This window comes from Monodon monoceros, unplaced genomic scaffold (genome assembly GCF_005190385.1).
Source record: "Monodon monoceros isolate NGI ecotype Baffin Bay Population unplaced genomic scaffold, NGI_Narwhal_1 Super_Scaffold_12, whole genome shotgun sequence".
Taxonomy (NCBI): domain Eukaryota; kingdom Metazoa; phylum Chordata; class Mammalia; order Artiodactyla; family Monodontidae; genus Monodon; species Monodon monoceros.
In genome coordinates this window covers 83,122,945-83,145,427 of record NW_021703768.1, presented here as the reverse complement: position 1 = coordinate 83,145,427, position 22,483 = coordinate 83,122,945, and the positions used below count along the sequence as shown (strand labels likewise).

Below are 22,483 nucleotides of genomic sequence, written 5' to 3'. Positions count from 1 at the left end.
GTCCCTTTGGCTCTTTGTGGCTGTGATAATTTCTCAGATTTTTCTCTTTTTTTTTGATGACCATAGCAGTTTTGAGGAGTGCTGATCAGATATTTTGTAAAATGTCCCTCAGCTGGGATTTGTCTGATGTTTTTCCTGTGATTAGACTGGCTTTATAGGATTTTCAGGGGGAGGACCACACAAGCAAAATGCCATTTTCATCACATCATATGAAGGGTACATGCTATCAACATCACTTATCACTCTTGATGATAACCTTGATCACCTGACTCAGGTAGTATTTTTCAGGTTAATCCATTGTGAAGTAACTCTTTTCCTACTTTCTATACTATTTGATTTGGAAGAAAGTCACTATGTGCACCCAACATTTCAGAAATGGAGTGTTATGTGCCATCTCTTTGAGGATGCAGTATCTACATAAATTACTCGGAGTTATTCTGCGTTAGACATTTGTCTCTTCTCCCACATTTATTTATTTATTCAATTATTTTTTTTCAGTGTGGCTGCATGGATTTATATTTTACATTAGATTATAATCCAATGCAACTTTATTTCGTTGCTCAAATTATTCCAGCTTTATCTACCTGGAGTTTTTTCGGTTGGCTCCTGTGTACCTTTGACATACCTCCATCATTGCAGATATTTTTGTTTGTTTTCCTTATTTTCTTGCACTCTGAGGTGCTGCAGGCTCATCCTATATATTTCCTGCTCCAGTCCTAAAATCAGCTATTTCTCCAGTGGGCCCTGGTTTCTTTAATTACGGAATGGGAAATAACTTTATCATCTAGAATACAGTGATTATATATAGTTACTTTTGACTTTAGTCTTGCAGACTCCACTCATTCCAAAGTTACTTAGGTCAGCACCCTTACCCCCACTCTCCTTAGTGAGGTTGTTTCATATATTTGTATTACAGTTAGGTCCTTTTGTCACATTCTGCCTTTCCTCCTGGAAACTTTTGGCCTCAAATGATTTTTAAAAATTTGTGTAAAGTTCACTCTTTGTACTATAAAGTTCAATGTATTTTGACAAATACTAGTCAAATATATGACTAGTGTCGTATATCCACAATCAAACCATCATATAGAATAGTTTCACTACCCTAAAAAAAATCCTGTCGTGGTTCATCTGTTCAACCCTCCCTCCCCTCTTCCCTTGGCAACTATTTCTATGGTTTTACTTTTCCAGATTGTCATATATTTGGAATTATAAAGTATGTATCCTTTGTGGACTGGATTCTTTCACTTAGCAATAAACATTTAAGATACATCCATGCCTTTCTGTGGCTCGACATCTCATTATCAATTTTTATCAATTCTAGGAAAAATAAAAGAAGGAAATTATTCAGAAGTAATGCAGAGAGAGTAATATATTGGATACAGTAGTTTTCATAAGTAGATCTTAGGCCTTGTTTATTTGGGAAAAATGATAAAATAAGATCTGTTAACTGTTACAGCCTTTCATGTAGTACTGTAAAATGGGATATAGCCGGGCTAAAATATTGATACCCACAAACCTTAGACAGCTGAAGTACTTAAAACAGATCTGTGGAGAGGGACTGCAAAGATCAGTGACATGAAACTGATTATCCAGAAATAAACCCATACATAGGAAATCTAACAAAATATGTACTCTTTGGTTAATCCAACACAATGCTATAATCCCTATCTTTTCCCACTAAAATATATTACATATGAATTAAAAAATAAAGTAGTAAAAATGCTAGGATAAAGCCCAACATAAATAACTTTATATGTAATCATGGAGAAAGGGAAGACTTTTATAAGTCAGATATCAAACTCAGAAGCTCTGAAGTAAATTTGAGAAGTTAGTTCACAGAAAAACATGCAGGTGGCCAATAAACATACAGAAAAATGCTTAAGTTCACTGAAGATTTTTTCAAAAGTGTTGCTGCATTGCTAATGGGAATGGACATATTTATAACTCTTTGTTATGGCAACTTGGCAAATCAAATATAAATATTTATACACGTTGACCTGGCAGTTCCACTTTTTGGAACCTGTCCTACGATAGGCTTGCACAAATATGCCAAGATAAATTTTAAAAATATTCATCACAACATTGTTTTGACCTAAATGTATGTATAATATAATATTAATAATATATGTTACATTATTATTAAATAGAAGTTGGGAGGGAGATGCAAGAGGGAGGGGATATGGGGATATATGTATGCATATAGCTGATTCACTTTGTTATACAGCAGAAACTAACACAACACTGTAAAGCAATTATACTCCAATAAAGATGTTAAAAAAAAGCATACAAGCAAACTTAAAAAAAAAATAGAAGTTGTGGACTTGGTAAATAAATCACATTTATGCTGTGGAATATTATAACAGTGCCAACAAAGAAATTTAAATACAGCTTTAAGTTCCAACATCAAGGATTTCTAGGACATAAGAAGTGAAAACTGGAAGTTGTTGAATATAAGGATAGTATGTTTCATATGATCATACATATGTAAAAATGTAAATGGATATAAAGCATGTGAATGTGTGAGAAAATGTCTGAAAAATGATCAAAGGAACTGTTAACAGGGGTTATTGCTTTCATCTAAGTGACATGTGAGAGCATAAATAGAGGCAGGCAGAGGTAAGGGAGAGCTTGGATTTTTTCTTGGTATTCTTCTGTTTTATTTAAAATTTATTTAAACAAGCAGGTTGAAACCCATTGATTACTTCCTCTGGGAGAAAAAAAAAACACCAAAACCCCACAGAATACTCTTATAATCAAAAAGTCTACCAGATTACTACAGAAAGATATTTTCCTAAAGGCAATTTACCTATTATAAAAAGGAAATAGGAGAAAATAGTAAACCAATAATGCATGTACGTATGTTCAGTTTTGCAAAATGAACAATTTGCAAATAACAAAGCAAATAATAAGAGATTGTTAGTCTAATCTACTACCTCCAGGAAAGTGAATATTGAAACCAAGAATTATAATTCAAATGTTTGACATGACCAGGGAAATATCACAAATAATGCAGACCTAGCCCAGTTATAAATATAAATAAATTTTCTGCCAAAATATCCATCAACCTCTTATAACATGAATATATACAGTATTATAGAGTATATTTTAAATACAAAATTAAAAAAAAATATTTTTATGCATAGAATTTGCATCTGAAAATTTGATGACAGTGAACCAGTTAAAGAATATTCAGGATTGGTGCTTTAGGGGCCTTATGTCTCATCAATCAGGAAATAATAAATCTTGATCTGATATCAAGGAAATGAAAATAGAATTAGCTGAGGCCACTGTTAAAATGAAAATTCCTGGATACTACACCAGATTCAAAGGGAAAGGGTTGGAAATATATTTTTAACAAATCTCTTAGTTCATTAATATTATATGATGAGTTTAGGAAATATGGATTTACTTTAATACCCAGGCTTTGAATGTGATTTTTTTTTTTTTTTTTTGCGGTACATGGGCCTCTCACTGTTGTGGCCTCTCCCGTTGCGGAGCACAGGCTCCGGACATGCAGGCTCAGCAGCCACGGCTCACAGGCCTAGCCACTCTGCGGCATGTGGGATCTTCACGGACCGGGGCACAAACCCGTGTCCCCTGCATCAGCAGGTGGACTCTCAACCACTGCGCCACCAGGGAAGCCACTGAATGTGATTTTTAAAAAAGATTTTAATCAAATCCTAAAGATAACTATTTCTCAGGTATCTAAATTGGAAAGGAAGAGGTAAAATTATCATTATATGCAGATGACATGATATGATATATAGAAAACCCTAAAGACTCCACACAAAAACCACTAGAACTGGTAAAAGAATTCAGCAAGGTAGCAGGATACAAGTTTAACATACAGAACTTTGTTGCATTTCTTTACACTAATAATAAAATATCAGAAAGGGAAAGTAAAAAGACAATCCCTTTTAAAATTGCATTAAAAAAATATAATACTTAGGAGTAAACCTAACCAAGGAGGTGAAAGACTTATATGCTGAGAACTATGAAACATTGATAAAGAAAACTGAAGATAATTTAAAGAAATGGAAAGATATCCCATGCTCTTGGACTGGAAGAATTAATATTGTTAAAGTGGCCATATTACACAAAGCAGTCTATAGATTTAATGCAATCCATATCAAATTACCCATGACATTTTTCACAGAACTAGAACAAATAATACTAAAATTTATACACAACCATGAAAGACCCAGAATTGTCAAAGCAATTCTGAGGAAAAAGAACAAAGCTGGAGGCATAACTCTCGCAGACTTCAGACAATACTACAAAGCTACAGTAATGAAAACAGTGTTTTATTGGCACAAAAACAGACATGGATCAGTGGAACAGAAAGGAGACCCCAGGAAAAAACCCACACACCTAAAGTCAATCTTCGACAAAGGAGGCAAGGATATACAATGGGAAAAAGACAGTCTCTTCGGCAAGTGGTGTTGGGAAAGCTGGATAGCCACATATAAATAAATGAAGTTAGAACACTCCCTCACACCATACACAAAAATAAACTCAGAATGGCTTAAAGACTTAAGTACGAGGCATGACACCATAAAACTCCTAGAAGAGAACATAGACAAAACATTCCCTAACATAAATTGTAGCAATGTTTTCTTAGGTCAGTCTCCCAAGGCAAGAGAAATAAAAGCAGAAATAAACAAATGGGACCTAATCAAACGTATAAGCTTTTGCACAGCAAAGGAAACCATAAACAAGACAAAAAGACAACCTGCAGACTGGGAGAAAATATTTGCAAATGATGTGACCAACAAGGGCTTAATTTCCAAAATATATGAACAGCTCATACAACTCAATAACAAAAAAAACAACCCAATCAGAAAATGGGCAGAAGACCTAAATACACATTTCTCCAAAGAAGACACACACATGGCCAATAGGTTTATGAAAAGATGCTCAATATCACTAATTATTAGAGAAATGCAAATCAAAACTACAGTGAGGTATCACCTCACACTGGTTAAAATGGCCATCATTAAAAAATCTACAAATATCAAGTGCTGGAGAGGGTGTGGTGAAAAGGGAACCCTCTTACACTGTTGGTGGGAATGTAAATTGATGCAGCCACTGTGGAAACAGTATGAAGTTTCCTTAAAAAACTAAAAACAGAGTTACCACATGATCTAGTGGTCCCATTCATGGGCATATATTCAGAGAAAACTAATTTGAAAAGATACATGTACCCCAATGTTAATAGCAGCACCATTTACAATAGCCAAGACGTGGAAGCAACATAAATGTACATTGATGGATGAATGGAAAAAGAAGACTCAATACATAAAATGGAATACTACTCAGCCATAAAAAATAATGAAATAATGCCATTTGCAGTAACATGGATGGACCTAGAGATTACCATAGTAAGTGCAGTAAGCCAGAGAGAGAAAGATGAGTACCGTATGATATCATTTATATGTGGAATCTAAAATACAATACAAATGAACTTATTTATAAAACAGCAACAGACTCACAGACATAGAAAACAAACTTAGGGTTACCCCCCTTAGGGAAAGCGGGTGCGGGAGGGATAAATTAAGAGTTTGGGATTAGCAGATACAATCTATATAAAAATAGATAAACAAAAAGGTCCTACCTTATAGCACAGGGAGCTAAATACATTCAATATCCTGTAATAAACCATAATGGAAAAGAATATGAAAAAGAATATATATATATATGTGTGTATAACTGAGTCACTTTGCTAAACACCAGAAACTAACACAACATTGTAAATCTACTTCAATAAAAGGAAAAAAAGAAAAAAATAGATAACAAATTTTCCTTTTAAAATATTCAAAAAAACATCCTATGGACCCAAAGATTGCTTCAAAATATAAATGTAATAAAATAGTTTGACCTGTAAAAATGAAGTAGACATAACTTCTAAATATTACTGCTTTGTAGTGAATATTTTTAAAAATTAATTAATTTTTGTCTGCGTTGGGTCTTCGTTGCTGTGCGCAGGCTTTCTCTAGTTGCAGCGAGCGTTGGCTATTCTTGGTTGCGGTGCACAGGCTTCTCATTGCAGTGGCTTCTCTTGTTGCAGATCATGGGCTCTAGGCTCACGGGCTTCAGTAGTTATGGCACGTGGGCTCAGTAATTGTGGCTCACGGGCTCTAGAGTGCAGGCTCAGTAGTTGTGGCACACGGGCTTTGTTGCTCAGCGGCATGTGGGATCTTCCCAGATCAGGGCTCGAACCTGTGTCCCCTGAATTGGCAGGCAGATTCTTAACCACTGTGCCACCATGGGAGTCTCATGTAGTGAATATTGAGAATTACTGTTTTGGCCAAAATATCCTATAGTCTAAGTACACTTTTCAAATGTGTTTAAGATGCTGATTGATAAAATCAATATGGTGGTAACAAAAAAAAAATCTTTTTAAAGAAAAAATCAATACGGTTGTCATATTGTATTTATGACTTGTAAAAAAATCAAGTGTAGTGGTTTTTTTCCCTTCAATTTGAAAACTGTCCTTCCCTGGCACCACTTAATTCACTTGTGTTTACACAATTTGTTAATTTTGGTTCTTAAGTAATGTTTCTCAGTTTTGTTCTGTGTTTTCTAAATTTTGATGTAATGTTTCATAAATTTTTTTAATAATGTATGTATTTTTAAATATTTTAAGTATAATCAAAGTGAAGAGATTGGAAGAAATAAGGAAGGTTATGTTAGGCAAGTATAATTTGTAAGATATTTAAATTATTAGCTAAAATTTTGATAAATTCACAATTTTTTTTCCCCTAAAGATACATGCTTAACAGCAAAGAATAAAACCACCTGTACTGCTTCAAGTTCTTCACTTTTCTACTACTTGTATGTCTTTATTTTGGGACAACTATTGCTGGGAACAGGAGGAACTCCTCTTTATACCCTAGGAACAGCCTTTATTGATGATTCTGTGCCCACCCACAAATCTTCTCTCTATATAGGTAAGTTTGCTCTGTAATGTTAATGTCTCGGTGTCATTTTATCTTATTGCTTGTTTAATTTATAAGTAAAGCATAACATACACTTATTAAGAAGTTATGATTTCATAGTTATTTACATTTGGTAAATGCAATATTACTTTTTTTGTTTAATTATATGCTGATGTATCATGTCCTTTATTTGAATGCGGTTATGATTTTTATTGACATCCTGCTCTGTTTCCTGTGGGGGGCATGCCAGCCTTCCTGGAAGTGCCATCCAAGCAGTAGGCTGTCTAGATTGCTGGAATGTACCCCAGGCTAATTTACACAGGTGTGGGGATAGAGCTCTGCTGTTCTACTGACTTACTTCATCCTACGTGGACTTGACTAGAGTCAACAAAAGAAACCACACAATGGTACTCAGAAACTGCTGTGGAGTTCTCTATTTCAGATTAACGCTTTTTATGTATGACTCAATTTTCTTCCTTTGTGAACTAATACTTAGCAGTACAAGTTTCTCTTAAATTCCATCCCTGAAGTTCCTGGAAGGTAGAGTTAACTAGACCATGCATGGCCCTACATCCAAATTAATGTGTAATTTATTTGCACATGAATTTTCACTTTATCAGTCTATTATTCTAATGTAGGGGACTTAGTCCATTTGGACTACTATAACAGAATACCATAGACTATTTGGCTTCCAAGCAAGAGAAATTTATTTGTCACAATCCTGGAGGCTGAGAAATACAAGATCAGGGTGCCCATAGATTTAGTATATGGTAAGGGCCCATTTCTTGGTTCATAGCTGACTTTTAGCCATGGCAGAAGGGACAAGGGAGCTCTCTGGGGCCTTCTTTTAAGGGCACACTAGTCCCTTTTTGAGGGCTCCACTCTTATGACCTAATCACTTCCCAAAGGCCCCACCTCCAAATACAATTGCATTGGGAATTAGGTTTCAACATATGAATTTTGGGGTGACACAAACTCTTAGTCTATAACAAAGACCTATTGCCGTAGTCACTGGAAGCCAAGTGTGTTCAGTGCAGCCCTGATAGAGGGTACTAATCTCTTAGGCTCATCTTTAATATGGAAACCACTACACTTCTACCTGTTTTCTCTGCTTGCTTTGCTTTGGTCTCTCCACAAGATCTGATGCTCTCATTACACGTTCTGGCTGATCTGTACAACTTCTCCATTTACTAATTTAACAGTGCTTTTATTTCAATTAGCTACTAGTGATGCTTTTCACTCTTCCAGTTCACAGATTTTCTTTCTGAGGTCCGCTTCTAATCAGTACTTCTCATAAAACAACTTCAATCTTTATATTTTAGTAACACACAAAATACGAAGTTATTCAAAAATTATTTAAGCATGGGAAGGTGGGGTGAAGGCCCACGAGACCATCCCAGATTTGAAATTCTCTAGGACTTGACAGTTCTCAGGGCTATGATTTATCACAGCAGAAAGATACAAAGCAAAATCAGCAGAGGGAAAAGGTACATGAGGTGAAGTAGAGACAACCAGCTGCAAGCTTACAAGAGTCCACTCCCTCCTCATGGAGCCCCCTACGGATTGAAATTAATTCCCCCAGCCAGGAGTTGTGACAACATGTATGAAATGTTTTCTACCAGCTAAGTTCATTAGAGATTCAACGCCCAAGGATTTTATTGGTAGTTGATCATGTAGGAACCCTCTGCCTTGCACATAGAAAATTTCTAGACTCTCAGAAGGAATACAAGTGTTCAACAAAACCACATTGTTTATACGAACAGTTTGAGCACAGTGAGCCACCTTTATTAGTTAGGGAACTGTGGCATCCCTCTGGACATTTAAGATCCCAGGTGCCAGACAAAAGCCAAACTTGCAAGCAGGTCTTTCTAAAGATAGCAGCCACAAGGCCTGCTATCTTATCTTTTTCTTCTACTGTAGGAATTCATTGAATGGTAATTTTTGAGAGTAAAGGAAAAAAACAAAAAGTAACAAAACTGGGAAACTCATTTTAGTTTTTTTTCAATTTCAGTTAACTGATACTTTTCATTGGGTAATTAGGTTTTGTTGATTGAAATCCTTTCGTATGCTTTTTATATTTGTATACATTTCCCCATTTCCAAAATCTTCCTCCCTTCTTTATTTCTTTTAAAATAGTATATATTACTGGTAGCATGCCTTCCTCTATGTGAAACAATTTTATGTAACAAGGCAAAAATGGCCAAAATGAAAACAGTCAAAATTTGCTACCTATTAGAATGAAGGAAAAAAGTGGTTACACAGCATCTCTAGCCTCACAACCTTTTCCTCTTTAAATGCTTTTTTGGGGTTTACAATTTTTGTCCTTTAATTGAACTTTTAAATTCGTTTAATGTTATTTTGTGTTTAAATCTTTCATCTTAATATGTGCTTCCTATCTGCTCTGCACTCTTATTTCTTGCCCTTTTTTCTTTCTTTTTGATAATTTAATATTTATTATTTCATTTCTCCCTTCCATTAACTTCCTAGGTATATGCTCTTTTACTGTTCATCTGCTAATTACCTTATATGCAAACTTGATTTTATGAAATTCTAATGTTAATTGATACTTTTACCACATTCCTAATCATCACATAGGTCTTAAAACCCTTTAAATTTATTCCTTTCCCAACATTTATTCAATTATTTCTGTGTACTGTAATCCCTTCTATATTTAAATTCCTGAAATAAGTATTATTGTTTTATTTAAAAATATTGATCCACTTTTATAAACATGTTTACCTTTTTTTATTGCTCTTCTTTCCTTTGCTACTCTGAGTTTCATTCCGGGATCATTTTCCTTTAACATGAAGAACAGTGTTGAGTTAATTTATTGGAACAGTCTGCTTGTGATGAATTCTCTTAGTTTTTCATCTAGTTTTTACTGGGAATAGATAATTAGTTGGCCATTAATTTTCTTTCAGTACTTTAAAAGTGCTATTCTACTGTATTCACTTCCACTGTTTCTTATGTATGTTTACCATTTTTAAGATTCTTTTCTGGTATTTGATTTTCATTTGTTTTATTTACTATGAGTGTATAGGTGAAAGATTACATTTATTTCATCTGTTTTGAACTTATATGACTTCATGAATATATTGCTTGATACTTTTCATTGGTTTTGGAATATTTCCTATGATTATTAATATAACTTCTGCCCTATTGTCTCCTCTCCTGGGACTCCAGTTACTCCAATTACATGTATGGTAGGCCTTTGTGGGTTTTGTTTTTTTTTAATGTATTCTTTCTCCTTTACTGTCTTTTCTGTATTTTCTATCCTGTATTTTTTCTGTGCTTGTTGATAAATATTTACTGATTTAATAATATATTTTCCAGTTTAGTAATACTCAGTTCAGTTCTAAGTAATCTGCTGTGGATCCATTTCATTTTTATTGTGACAAATGCATTTTATAGTTCTAGAATTTTTTTTCAGAATCACTCTGTGTGTCTTTTAATAACTTTCCCACCTCTGTCGTACATGGGAACACTACAGTCTGGGATGCCCTTTATCTAATTTCAGGGACTGAGTAAGTGCTAAACTGCACTTACTCTGTGAGCCGGTCTACTTCTAACTCATCCTTGCTTTTAGAGTATAGCCTCGTAGGAGCCAACTTAAAATGTAGGACAGGGAAAGTTTATAAGCTCTACTCCCTAAACTGCAACTTTTGTTTCCCTACTTCCTAGAGACTAGCAAAAGACAGTTTACCCTCCCAGTGCCTCTTATAGAATTAGCCAACATACCCAGGAAAAAAAATCAGTCCCAATTTTTGTTAAATCTCTCTCTTCTTAAGAATCTTAACACAGTGGTCCTTCACTATTTTTATCTGCCTTATATTTAAAAATAAGTTTTACAGTTTTTAAAAGTTTTTCTTAGTGGGCAATTTGGTTGGAAATGCTAGTCTACCATAGTCCATCCACCATTACCAGAATTTTTAATTTTGGGGTCATAGCAAATTCACCTTTCATCAATTGAAAACTTTAAATTCTTTGCTTTCTTGATATATTTCTTTTATGAACATATTTGTGAACATATGCAAAGCATTCTTTATTGTTAACCAAGGAGTAATTGCTGAGGACTGAGAAAGCAGGTGATATAGATAGTGCTATTCAGTGTGAATTACATAGATCCATGCTGACATGAAGAAAGTCAAAAAATGAAAATAAACTTTTAGAAACTTTTATAGCAATTTTTTAAAATAGATCTATCTATTTATTTATTTAGGCTGTGTTGGGTCTTCGTTGCTGCTCGTGGGCTTTCTCTAGTTGCGGCAAGTGGGGGCCACTCCTCATTGTGGTGCACAGGCTTCTCATTGTGGTGGCCTCCCTTGTTGCAGAGCATGGGCTCTAGGCGCACGGGCTTCAGTAGTTGTGGCCCGCAGGCTCTGGAGTGCAAGCTCAGAAGTTGTGGCGCACAGGCCCAGTTGCTCCACAGCATGTGGGATCTTCCCGGCCCAGGGCCTGAACACGTGTCCCCTGCACTGGCAGGCAGATTCTTAACCACTGTGCCACCAGGGAAGCCCTATAGCAATTTTATACTTCCACAAAACTTATAAGGTATTCTTACAAATGTATCAGTCTAAACCCTTTTGGAAATAATTTATAAAAGGATCTATCACCAAAGATAATTTGGGAATCATTGATTTCCAGATTTCCAGCATTTTTAATCATGTACTTTTAGCTATAAAATTTTTTGAGCATGAGTCATATATATATATATATATATATATATATATATATACTTATTTATAAATTATATACTTAAAATTTTCTACCAATACATTTTTTACATTCAAAAATACAGTTATGGGCTTCCCTGGTGGCGCAGTGGTTGAGAGTCCGCCTGCCAATGCAGGGGACACGGATTCGTGCCCCGGTCCGGGAGGATCCCACATGCCGCGGAGCGGCTGGGCCTGTGAGCCATGGCTGCTGAGCCTGCGCGTCTGGAGCCTGTGCTCCGCAACGGGAGAGGCCACAACAGTGAGAGGCCCGTGTACCACAAAAAAAAAAAAAAAAAAAAAAAAAAAAAAATATATATATATATATATATATATATAGTTATAAATTAGGGTAGTTGATAGATAAATAAAAGTTCTTATATGTTTTCAGATCATCTTGAATGACCTCTACTTTGGAGCTTTGATCTAGTACATAAGTCATTTTTACCATTGATGTATGCTTCACTTTGTGTATGGTATATTCCTTTTCTTTTGTGTATGAGAACGAGAATCTCAGTAATTAATAAAAAAATTCAGAAGGTGGTAGTATATGAAGATACTGATGTATGCATACTTTTTTAACAAAAAGTAAAAAGTTATATATGGCAAAGTTTTAAATATCAGAGAAATAAGGTCAGTTTAATTCTGTTGCAAGTTAAAATGGGAGATTCACTAAGAGGAGTTTAATGGTTTACTTTTAAGAAACAGACTAATGAACCAGATCCAGGTTTTAAATCAGCTGCCATAGAATGCTTTTGGAATGTGTATAGAATATAAAAGCCTTCTCATTTCACTTTGTTTTCTTCCGTAAGAATTGTAGCCAGTAATTACTATCACTGTTCACAAAGGGTAATAGTAGATGAACTACCCCTGCTGTGAGTTAACATGATATAACTTTCATAAATTTATAATTATTGTATTTGTTGCCATCACTATTGTAGTCTAAAAAATTTGACATTGAATTATGTATTTTAAGCTCCTTGACAAATATGTGTAATTTTCATATAGTTCTAATCATTTTGTTTTTCTATAGTAAAATATTTCTTTTTCTTCATTTGTCAGACATTCAAAGCAAAGTTCCACAGATGACCATTTTCATTGTCTTTGTTCTTTTTCTAGGAATTGGCTATTCCATGTCAATTTTAGGCCCTGCTGTTGGCTATGTGTTGGGAGGACAGTTGCTAACCATGTACATTGATGCTGATTTGGGACAAAGGCAAGGCAATATCTATTTTTCTTTTATTTAGATTTATATTATTTGAATCATGTTAGTACCATAGATGGAATATTTTTATAATATTTCTTCAGAATATCATGAGGGATTTTTCAGGAAACAAAACTGAATACACACAATTTTTATGTACTATTTTGGCTGCATTGCTTCACGAATTAATGCCACACCATCTCTTGGTATAGAGTATTTATTTACAAATAAGGATGCTTAGTAGTTAGATGGTGAAAATTTTCAAAATACATAACCAGTACCTTGTGCATTGTTCAAAAATAATAGTTTAATTAAAATTAGTTGTGCTTTCAATAGATTTAACTGTAGGTAGATAGCCTGAAGAGTCTCGAGAGTTTATGATTCTCAGACTAAGTGCTATAGTAGCTCTGATAATACAGAGATCACAATTGTTCAGCTTTAACAACTGTAACACTGGAGGATAATAATAGGTAATGTTTATTTATCCCATACTGTGTTCTAGACAACATAGGTTTTGTGTGTAATGTAATTTTACATGCCATTTTATTTAATCCTCTTAATAATCTTATAAGGTAGTTGATACACAGAACTTGGTAAGTGGCCAAGGCATGAAATGAAGTAGATCTTTTTGACTCCAAAATCCCCTTCTTACCCACTGAGTTACCATCTCCTTTTCCTGAATAGAGAAGTTAGTGGCCTTTGCTGAGGCCATATTTTCTCATTTTACTGTAACTTCACAGTGCTTTGCATGACTGTGAGCAATGAATAAGAAAATGTGGTCACAGTATGTGATTTGTTAGTCCCAGGTTAATCTTTTAGAGACTAGGTTAATCTGTTTTTTTGTTTTTTTGTTTTTCGGTACGTGGGCCTCTCACTGTTGTGGCCTCTCCCATTGCAGAGCACAGGCTCCGGGCGCCCAGGCCCAGCAGCCATGGCTCAGGGGCCCAGCTGCTCTGCGGCATGTGGGATCTTCCTGGACCGGGGCACGAACCCGTGTCCCCTGCATCGGCAGGCAGACTCTCAACTGCTGCGCCACCAGGGAAGCCCTAGGTTAATCTTTTAGAGACTATAGGTTAATAAAAAATTTCAGAAGGTGGTACAATACAAAGATACTGATGTTTGTAGCCCTAGGTTAATCTTTTCCAGACTGTATAAAAAGGTGTACAGAGGAAGCCCTTGAGCAGAAAGCTGGGTTTTAATTTCAGTGGAGTGAAATGAGTTGTAGAAATGATGTGTTTTGAGGAAGAGCCTGTTGATATAAAAATATGACAACCATTATAACAAACTGTTAATATATTATCACTTTAAGAAGAATTTTACATTCAAATGAATGCCACAATTGGGGCATAGTGTATGGGCGTTTAACAAAAATCAGTGATTCGCTGTGAGATGTATTTAGTATTCTATATATATACTATATATTATAATATTCAGAGAAGAAAAATGTAGCCAAAGTTAGATAAAGAATGTTCAGAAATTCCATGCATGCTTTCAAATAGTCAACATACATATATTTACTATTAAATATTTAAAACTTCTGTTGTATTTGCCATGTGGAATACTTTGTAAATCATTATTCTTAGAGCTCTCATTTATGCCTGCTATCCATTGTGATTCTTCAAAATGGCTCCACTAGAAATTTTGGATAATATAATAATATTTCTCTATATATGCGTTTGAATGATAAATTATATAATTATCATGACTGAGTTTTAATTAACAAGATAGAGTTGACTTTTACCTCCTGTTTTTCTGTCATATAGCATTGATATCACTGAGGATGATCCACGATGGCTGGGGGCATGGTGGATTGGATTTCTTATGTCTTGGCTCTTTGCCTGGTCTTTGATAATACCTTTTGCTTGCTTTCCAAAACACTTACCAGGTAAAAATATTTTCTTTAAAACCAGGGAGTTTTATTCCAATTCTAGGCCAAGTGTTGCTTTCTACATTATTACTAAGAACCCTAGAAAATTCACTATTTTTTTTAATAGAATCTCAGTTGTCTGCCTATGCAAACTTTTGAATAGCTGTCTTTATTTTAGGAAATATTGGGTAACAATCTTAATATTCATGGTTTTTCTTTATTTTCATTTAATACCCAATAAAACTGTACATATTCACCTCTTTATTAAATTTATATCTTATGTGTTATCTGGAATCTTGCTTTATGTTTATGTGAGATATATCTTTTAAACTATTAGTTTGTATTCAGTTAGTAACTTCAAGAGCCAATCGGCTTTAAATTATTGATGTTAATTATTTGTTAATGATAGTACAAGTACTTTTTTTTCAATTGTCACCAAAGTCATGCTTTTGTATACTTTTTTTTTTTTTTTTTTTGCGGTATGTGGGCCTCTCACTGTTGTGGCCTCTCCCGTTGTGGAGCACAGGCTCCAGACGCGCAGGCTCAGTGGCCATGGCTCACGGGCCCAGCCGCTCTGCGGCATGTGGGATCTTCCCGGACTGGGGCACGAACCCGTGTCCTCTGCATCGGCAGGCAGACTCTTAACCACTGCGCCACCAGGGAAGCCCTTGTATACTTATTTTCACCAAATTTCAATACTAAAAATCTGTCCTAAAAGAAAAGATTAATAGAAAAGAATATCTATTCCTTTGTCTGTGAGATTTTCTTTATAATCATGTGGTTCATATACGTATCTATAGAAGTATTTTTCTCCAGGCTGAAGGCATTTAGTTGTTTCTGTTATATGTAACAGAATAGATGTAACGGGATAGATGATTAACTTCTGGAAATGGGCAGAAGAAAAGTAGGCAGAGTAGAAGTAGATGGACTCATTGATTTCTTTCTACCTTGGGCCATCCAACTTATGAGTCTATGTATTGACTGTTTTCTCAGATTTATTCATGGTACTATTATTAAAAATTAGACATGATAATAGGTAGTAAATATTATTTCATCTAAAAAACATGTTAGAACTAGAGTAGAAGAGAAAAGCTTTAAACATTCTTTGTTTAATGCATAAAGGATGAGAAAAATCATTAGAAAGCAAGAAGATAGAGCGGGTAAATTTACTATATTTTTAGGTACAGCAGAAATTCAAGATGGAAAAACTTCCCAGATTCATCAGAGTAATTCTTTACAACATACAGATGGGAATTTTGGACAAAGTTTTAAAGATTTTCCAGCTGCTCTAAAGGTAAAATAACACTGTACACACACACACACACACACACACACACACACACACACACACACAACTATACACACATACATATGTAGATATATGTATATATTACAAATATATGTAAACAGTATATCCATACACACAAATATTATCATAATGCACTCTTGCTGGCTTATTTACTATAGTTCTAGCTCTTATAAAAACCTCTTCAGATTTAATTGTATTGTGCTTTGAGTAAATGAAAACTATTCCAGAGTAGATCGGTTGGAAGAACATGAGTTGTCTTATTGGCAATATCAATATTCAGTGGTTCCGCGTTAGCATGTAGTCCATTATCCCATGCCATTTCCCTTGTGTAATGGATGGATCAATTATCATTGAATTGTAAATGTTTTTGAGAATGCCAAACCAATATTTTTCCCTTGTGAAAGAAGTGGCGGTTAGTGGTTACTTGTTTTGAATTTGAGGTTAAAGAAACAAAAGTGTTATGGTCTGTTTTATTGAACTCGGCAGAGAAGTATTCTTTCTATTTAGCATCATAAAAGTTTTGTACTTTAAGGGAATTTATAATTTTACCTTTTCAAGATTTGAACTTATTTACTTTTCATTATTTTTTTCCCTCCTCAAATGAAAGCCTTAACATGTTTTTACTCCATTCATCCTACTTTAACTCTCCTTCCTCCTCTTCCATACAGGCACATTCTTGTGTTTTGCTGAGATTGTTTATAATTTTTAATTCTAATTACTGTTATTTTCTTTTATAGTAGTTCTGTTCTATTTCATATATTACTATTTATTTTATAAATTCTTATATGTATCAAGAGTCATTACTCACCAATGCTTTTTTTATCCTTATGTTCTCATGCTTTGAGATCTTGATTCTGATTCAGATCTCTATAGATACAGCATTTTATTGCTGGTTTTTCTCAGATAGGATGCCATCTAAGTATCCTTGAATGTCAGAATGATATTTCTGACTGGATGGATACTTTCAGATCATACTCCTTTAATTCTAGTAGTCTGTAGATGTTGTTTGGCTCTTTTCTAGTTAAATATGTTGCAGTTGAGAAGTTTCAAGTTAATGTGATTCTTAGTTATTTCTATCTGCAAATTTGTAAATTTTTTCATTTCTCTTTGATTTCAGGAAATTCACTAGTTTATTCCTAAATATGTATCATTTTTCATTAATCCTTGCTTGGAGTCCATTATCTTTTTCAATCTGAAAACTTAAATATTTTCTACTCATTATTTTTAAAAATTATTGCATTTCTTCATTCAGGTACTTTTTTTCCTTTTGTCACTATTGTTATTCTTATGTTCGATCATCTGGCCCTGACTTCTAAATCTCTTATCTTGCCTTTTTGTGACTCCTTTGTGTGTGTGTGTTGCTCAGTTTTATTAAATTTTTTTGCATTGAATATTCTAGAACTATACTTTGTGGTTTTTCACTTTATGGTTAAATATTGTGAAATAACTGAATCTCTACACTCCCCTCTGGTAGATTAATAAGGTTCTGAGAACTCCAGCAATATAGACCCTTATTGAAAATCGCTTAACTCTATACCTAAGGTTCTTAACTACTGAGAGCAATACTTGTGGAGCAATACCAAAAGTTTGATACTTAGAGACCACTCTCATCTTTGCTCACAGTCAATTCTTCATTTACTGGACATAGGGATTCAGAACACAATTTAAAAAAATCGAATATGGGGTAGATTTATTGTATGGAGATATATAGTAAGACTGGGGAAGAGAACTTTCCAAGCCAGCTTCTACCTCCTTTCCCTGGTCCCTTGCATATGATCAAGGCACATTCACCCTACTGATTAATCATCTGTCAATTTTCTAGGTGCTCCATGTATAAATTTTCTCAACATCGTATGTATAAAACTATTAGTGATCAGTATTTATACTTTTGTGCTAAAGAAAATGCTGAAATTTTACAAATAATTATATTGTGTGTATTTAAAATGTGCTATTTCATCATGGTACCTACCATTCTAATGCTGCATTTTGCAGTATAATCATAGTTATTCATTTGGTGAACTGTATTTTTTCTTTAGAATTTGATGAGGAATACTGTCTTTATGTGTTTAGTTCTATCAACTTGCTCAGAAGCCTTAGTTACTACTGGATTTGCTACATTTTTACCTAAATTTATAGAAAATCAGTTTGGATTGTCTTCCAGCTCTGCAGCTATCCTTGCAGGTAAAACATTTTCTTTGTTCTAGCTTAATCTAATAATCTTACTTTACCACATTAGATATTCATTAAAATAGCATAAAATTTTGGATAGCCCACTCCTTGAAGTTTAAACTTTACACTGATTTTGATAAACGTTTCCAATTTTCTGACATTAGACAATCTATTGTATGAATTTGAGAGATACAAATGCTATATACAGAGGTAAAGCGAATATATATTAATCTTAATATTCAAAACATTAATTTTATTAATCTCTTAATATAGCCGTTAACTCATTTACTCATGTTGTTTCTAAATCACATGAGTGCTTCATATGTTAAAACCATAGTACTACTTGTTTTTGATGTTTTCCAATTGTTGGTATAAATTACTGAGTATACGTGTATGTTTTCTCACTGTGTCTTCTTTCTCATTAGGGACTGTTTTAATTCCCGGAGCTGCTCTTGGTCAGATTTTAGGTGGTATCCTTGTTTCGAAATTCAAAATGACGTGTAAAAACATAATGAAGTTCGCTTTGCTCATGTCTATAACTGCACTTACACTGACTTTTGTATTTGTTTATGCCAACTGTGAAAATGAGCCATTTGCAGGTGTATCTGAATCATATAATGGGTAAATATATTTCACTGCTTTTTGATATTAATATCAGAGTAATAAACTATGTGTGTATTTCCAAGTATTTGCTTTCTTAAATAAAATGATAAGAAATTGGCTTTTTAAAAAAAATTGGAAGGCTGCTTTTCCTATGTAAGAATATGTAGTTTTTACTTTTAGTTTCAATAATTGATATCATATTAATAGTTGGACATTTTTTCAGAAAGAATTTAAGAAACAACTATTCTGTACTGAGTACTATTCTCGGGGATACAAAGATTAATATTACAGAATTTTTGTCTGTAATGGATTTCAACATCCTAGGGAGAATTTCATATTATATGTTCCTATTGATTTAAATTTTAAAACTCCCTATGGTGAAATTCTCCTATTAGATGGATTGAAAATAGGCTAGTAGAGAAATTAAAATGAAGCTAAAACTAGGTGATACTAATCACTGTTGTGTTTACTTTATAAGTTCATGTTTATTATAGAGAAATAAATAACTTCTTGTTGTTATGACCTGTAAACATATTTCTACCTATAACTGGTTTGACCATTTTATCTTTCCTTGCCTTGTTTGTTTTGCTTTGAAATCCTAAGCCACAACAGAGGATCAGGCTGTAGGACATTGCCCAGCAGTGTGTTTTATGGCCCACGGTGCTGCTTTAATTGTTTGAATATATGTGTTTGAGACTGTTGAAGGGGATGGTGCTCCAGGTCAAGGACTCTCTAATTTTGTATTAATATGGTATTCAGATAACCTAAATAAAGGGAAAAGTTTGTTTTGAAAAGTTTGCCAGTAACAATTATCATGATTTGTAGCTACTGTTCATGTCTGTCATTCTTTTATATTAATGAAAAATGTTCGAAAGCAATGTTTAGTCCAGCTCCATTACATTTGTTCAACAATTCATCGACTGCTTCCTCTGGCAGACTTTTATGGCAAAATTCCTACTCTAAAGGAGTTTCCAGGGTAGCAGGATAGATTGGGAAACAAAACAGTGAATGAACAATGAATTAGGTGGTGAGAGATATAAAAGGCTATGGAATTAAAAAGAGCTTTTCAGTTTCTTTAATTAGATTTAGGAATGGCTTCATGGCATAATAGAGAAATAGGGCTAAAATATCCTCTAAGTATACAAAAAGCTTGAGAGAGAAAGATTTGGGAGAGAGGGAATGGCAAAGGAATATGTTAAGCCAAAGCATAAATGCTAGAAAGTGAAGGTACCAGTTTGAATGGCGCTTAGGTCATGTGTCTGGAAATAGTAGAAAGATACCTGGAAAGGTCGAAAGATAGAGGTAAGTTGTGCAGAAACTGACTGACACCTATAAACTTTACCCAAATGTACCCCAAGAAACCACTTTTTTTGTATGTTCCTTTTAGAAGTACAGAAACTTCTGGATAGTTTAATACTACTCTATCACCTTGATGCAGAGATGATGTGGATGTGAATCCATCTGATATTTTCTACCTTAAGCAAGAGTCACTACCAGATGAGTGGCCTTAGCCTAATCAGAAGGGAAAGCAAGTGAAGTGGTGTCAGTTTGAGGTACATGTGGGGGCTGGTCATCGAGAGGTATCAAGGTCTGGGACATAGAGACAGAGCTTAATTACATACACATTCTCAGTGGTGAAAAAAAACTGAAAGTGAGTATACACACATACACACGCACATTCACACACACGGGATGTGTGTGCGTGTGTGTGTAGATTCTATTAATAAAGAGATAAGGCTTGAAGTCACAGTGGAGGTGTGAACTTGTCAGATCTTTTTTTTTTTAGTGGTACGTGTGCCTCTCACTGTTGTGGCCTCTCCCGTTGTGGAGCACAGGCTCTGGACGTGCAGGCCCAGTGGCCATGGCTCACGGGCCCAGCCGCTCTGCGGCATGTGGGATCTTCCTGGACCGGGGCACGAACCCGTGTGTCCTGCATCGGCAGGCGGACTCTCAACCACTGCGCCACCAGGGAAGCCCTGTCAGATCATTTTTCTCTGTGGTCCCAGATTCTTAATTTAGCTATGTGCCCTGCATATTAAAATGTCCACATCATGGACAGCTTAGTCATAATAACCTTATGCAAGAAACACGTGTATAAGAAAAAGTACAATGAAAGAACAGACTAAGAAGCTCAAGAGGGCTTCCCTGGTGGTGCAGTGGTTGAGAATCTGCCTGCTAATGCAGGGGCACATGGGTTCGAGCCCTGGTCTGGGAAGATCCCACATGCCACAGAGCAACTAGGCCCGTGAGCCACAACTACTGAGCCTGCGCATCTGGAGCCTGTGCTCCGCAACAAGAGAGGCCATGACAGTGAGAGGCCCGCGCACTGCGATGAAGAGTGGCCCCCGTTTGCCACAACTAGAGAAAGCCCTTGCACAGAAACGAAGACCCAACACAGCCAAAAATACATAAACTAATTAATTAAAGTACCCTTAATTAAAAAAAAAAAAGAAACTCAAGAAATACCTCCTTAGTGAAGTGGGAGAAAGAGAGGTTGTGAAGATGCAGGGTTTGTAGTAAGTACACACAGTATTTTTTCCCTATCTGACCTATAGCTAGAATTTCATTGCTTATCTGAAACAGCGCCTTAAAGAGGCATGTCTATCAAGGAGTTGCAGTAGATTTAGGGAAATCTTTGCTTATTGTAGAAACATAATTATAGAATAATAGTTTGGATTCAAATAAGACATTAATGTTTAAATTCAGCTATTCGTGATAAACATGTTTCTCATATATACATATATGTATGCATAAACACACATTTATGTGTATTTTTTAAATTATATATATTTTGTATATAATCAAAATGATATATTTTAAATACTTTTAATATTCAATTTTTAAAAATTTAAGATATTTTGTATATTAAAAAAATAATATGTATATATTAAGAAAATTTAATAAACTTCACAAGCACTGGCTATTTTCCTGGTAATAGTTTCCCCTTTACTTTATGAAATAAACCTTTAGAAGATGTGTAGGCTAAGGTGATTAGCCCTTGATAATAAAGAATATATTCTACAGTTCTTTGTTTCTACTGTAGTTTGCCTCAGACTGTCTTAAACTTTCATGTTCTTAGTAATCATTTATCAATAATATGGGGATTATGTACTGGAAATTTTTAATTCAAAAATTATTGTGTTGAGGCTATTTCTAGAGTTGCAGGGTAGTTTTTCTGTCACCTTATTTCTACATCTATATTGTAAACTAGATGTGGGCAGAGACTATCCTGATTGCTTTCATGAATGGAATCATGCTTGACAAAGACATCTAGCAGCAGCCTGTGGAACAGATTTGAAGACAGAGAGACTCTAAGCTGAGAGATGAATTACTTAAAATTTACTCTTTGATCACCCTTTCCTTCAAACTCCCTACTGATTTGTTCCCCATTTGTTTTATATTCTTCTCTTTAATCTGTTTCCTTCATGAGCTGCTTGTTCTCCACTTACTCCTTAGGTATCATCATTTTGCAGCATAGCAGTTATTCTCTTCTGATACTTAGATAAATCGCTCATTTACTGTTTTTGATCCCCTTTGCAAGAAACTTGGCTTCATGGTTGCAGGGAATTTTATTCCTCCCTCCCTCCCTCTTCCCTTCCTCCCTTCCTTTCTTTCCCCCTCCCTGCCTTCCTTCCTCCCTCCCTCCCTTCCTTCCTCTATCTTTATCTCTATTTCTTTATT

The 22,483-nt window shown here is 34.8% G+C and overlaps 1 protein-coding gene across 1 annotated transcript in view; it reads left to right on the top strand.

Annotated features, from left to right (window-relative positions):
- Positions 1-22,483, top strand: part of SLCO4C1 (solute carrier organic anion transporter family member 4C1) — a 62,217-nt gene that overhangs the window by 28,947 nt on the left and 10,787 nt on the right. The window contains exons 3-8 of the mRNA XM_029218262.1: positions 6,768-6,950; positions 12,770-12,866; positions 14,618-14,739; positions 15,903-16,015; positions 18,067-18,211; positions 18,625-18,820. Of these exons, the coding sequence (XP_029074095.1) occupies positions 6,768-6,950; positions 12,770-12,866; positions 14,618-14,739; positions 15,903-16,015; positions 18,067-18,211; positions 18,625-18,820 (856 nt within the window). The remainder of the gene's footprint in view (positions 1-6,767; positions 6,951-12,769; positions 12,867-14,617; positions 14,740-15,902; positions 16,016-18,066; positions 18,212-18,624; positions 18,821-22,483) is intronic.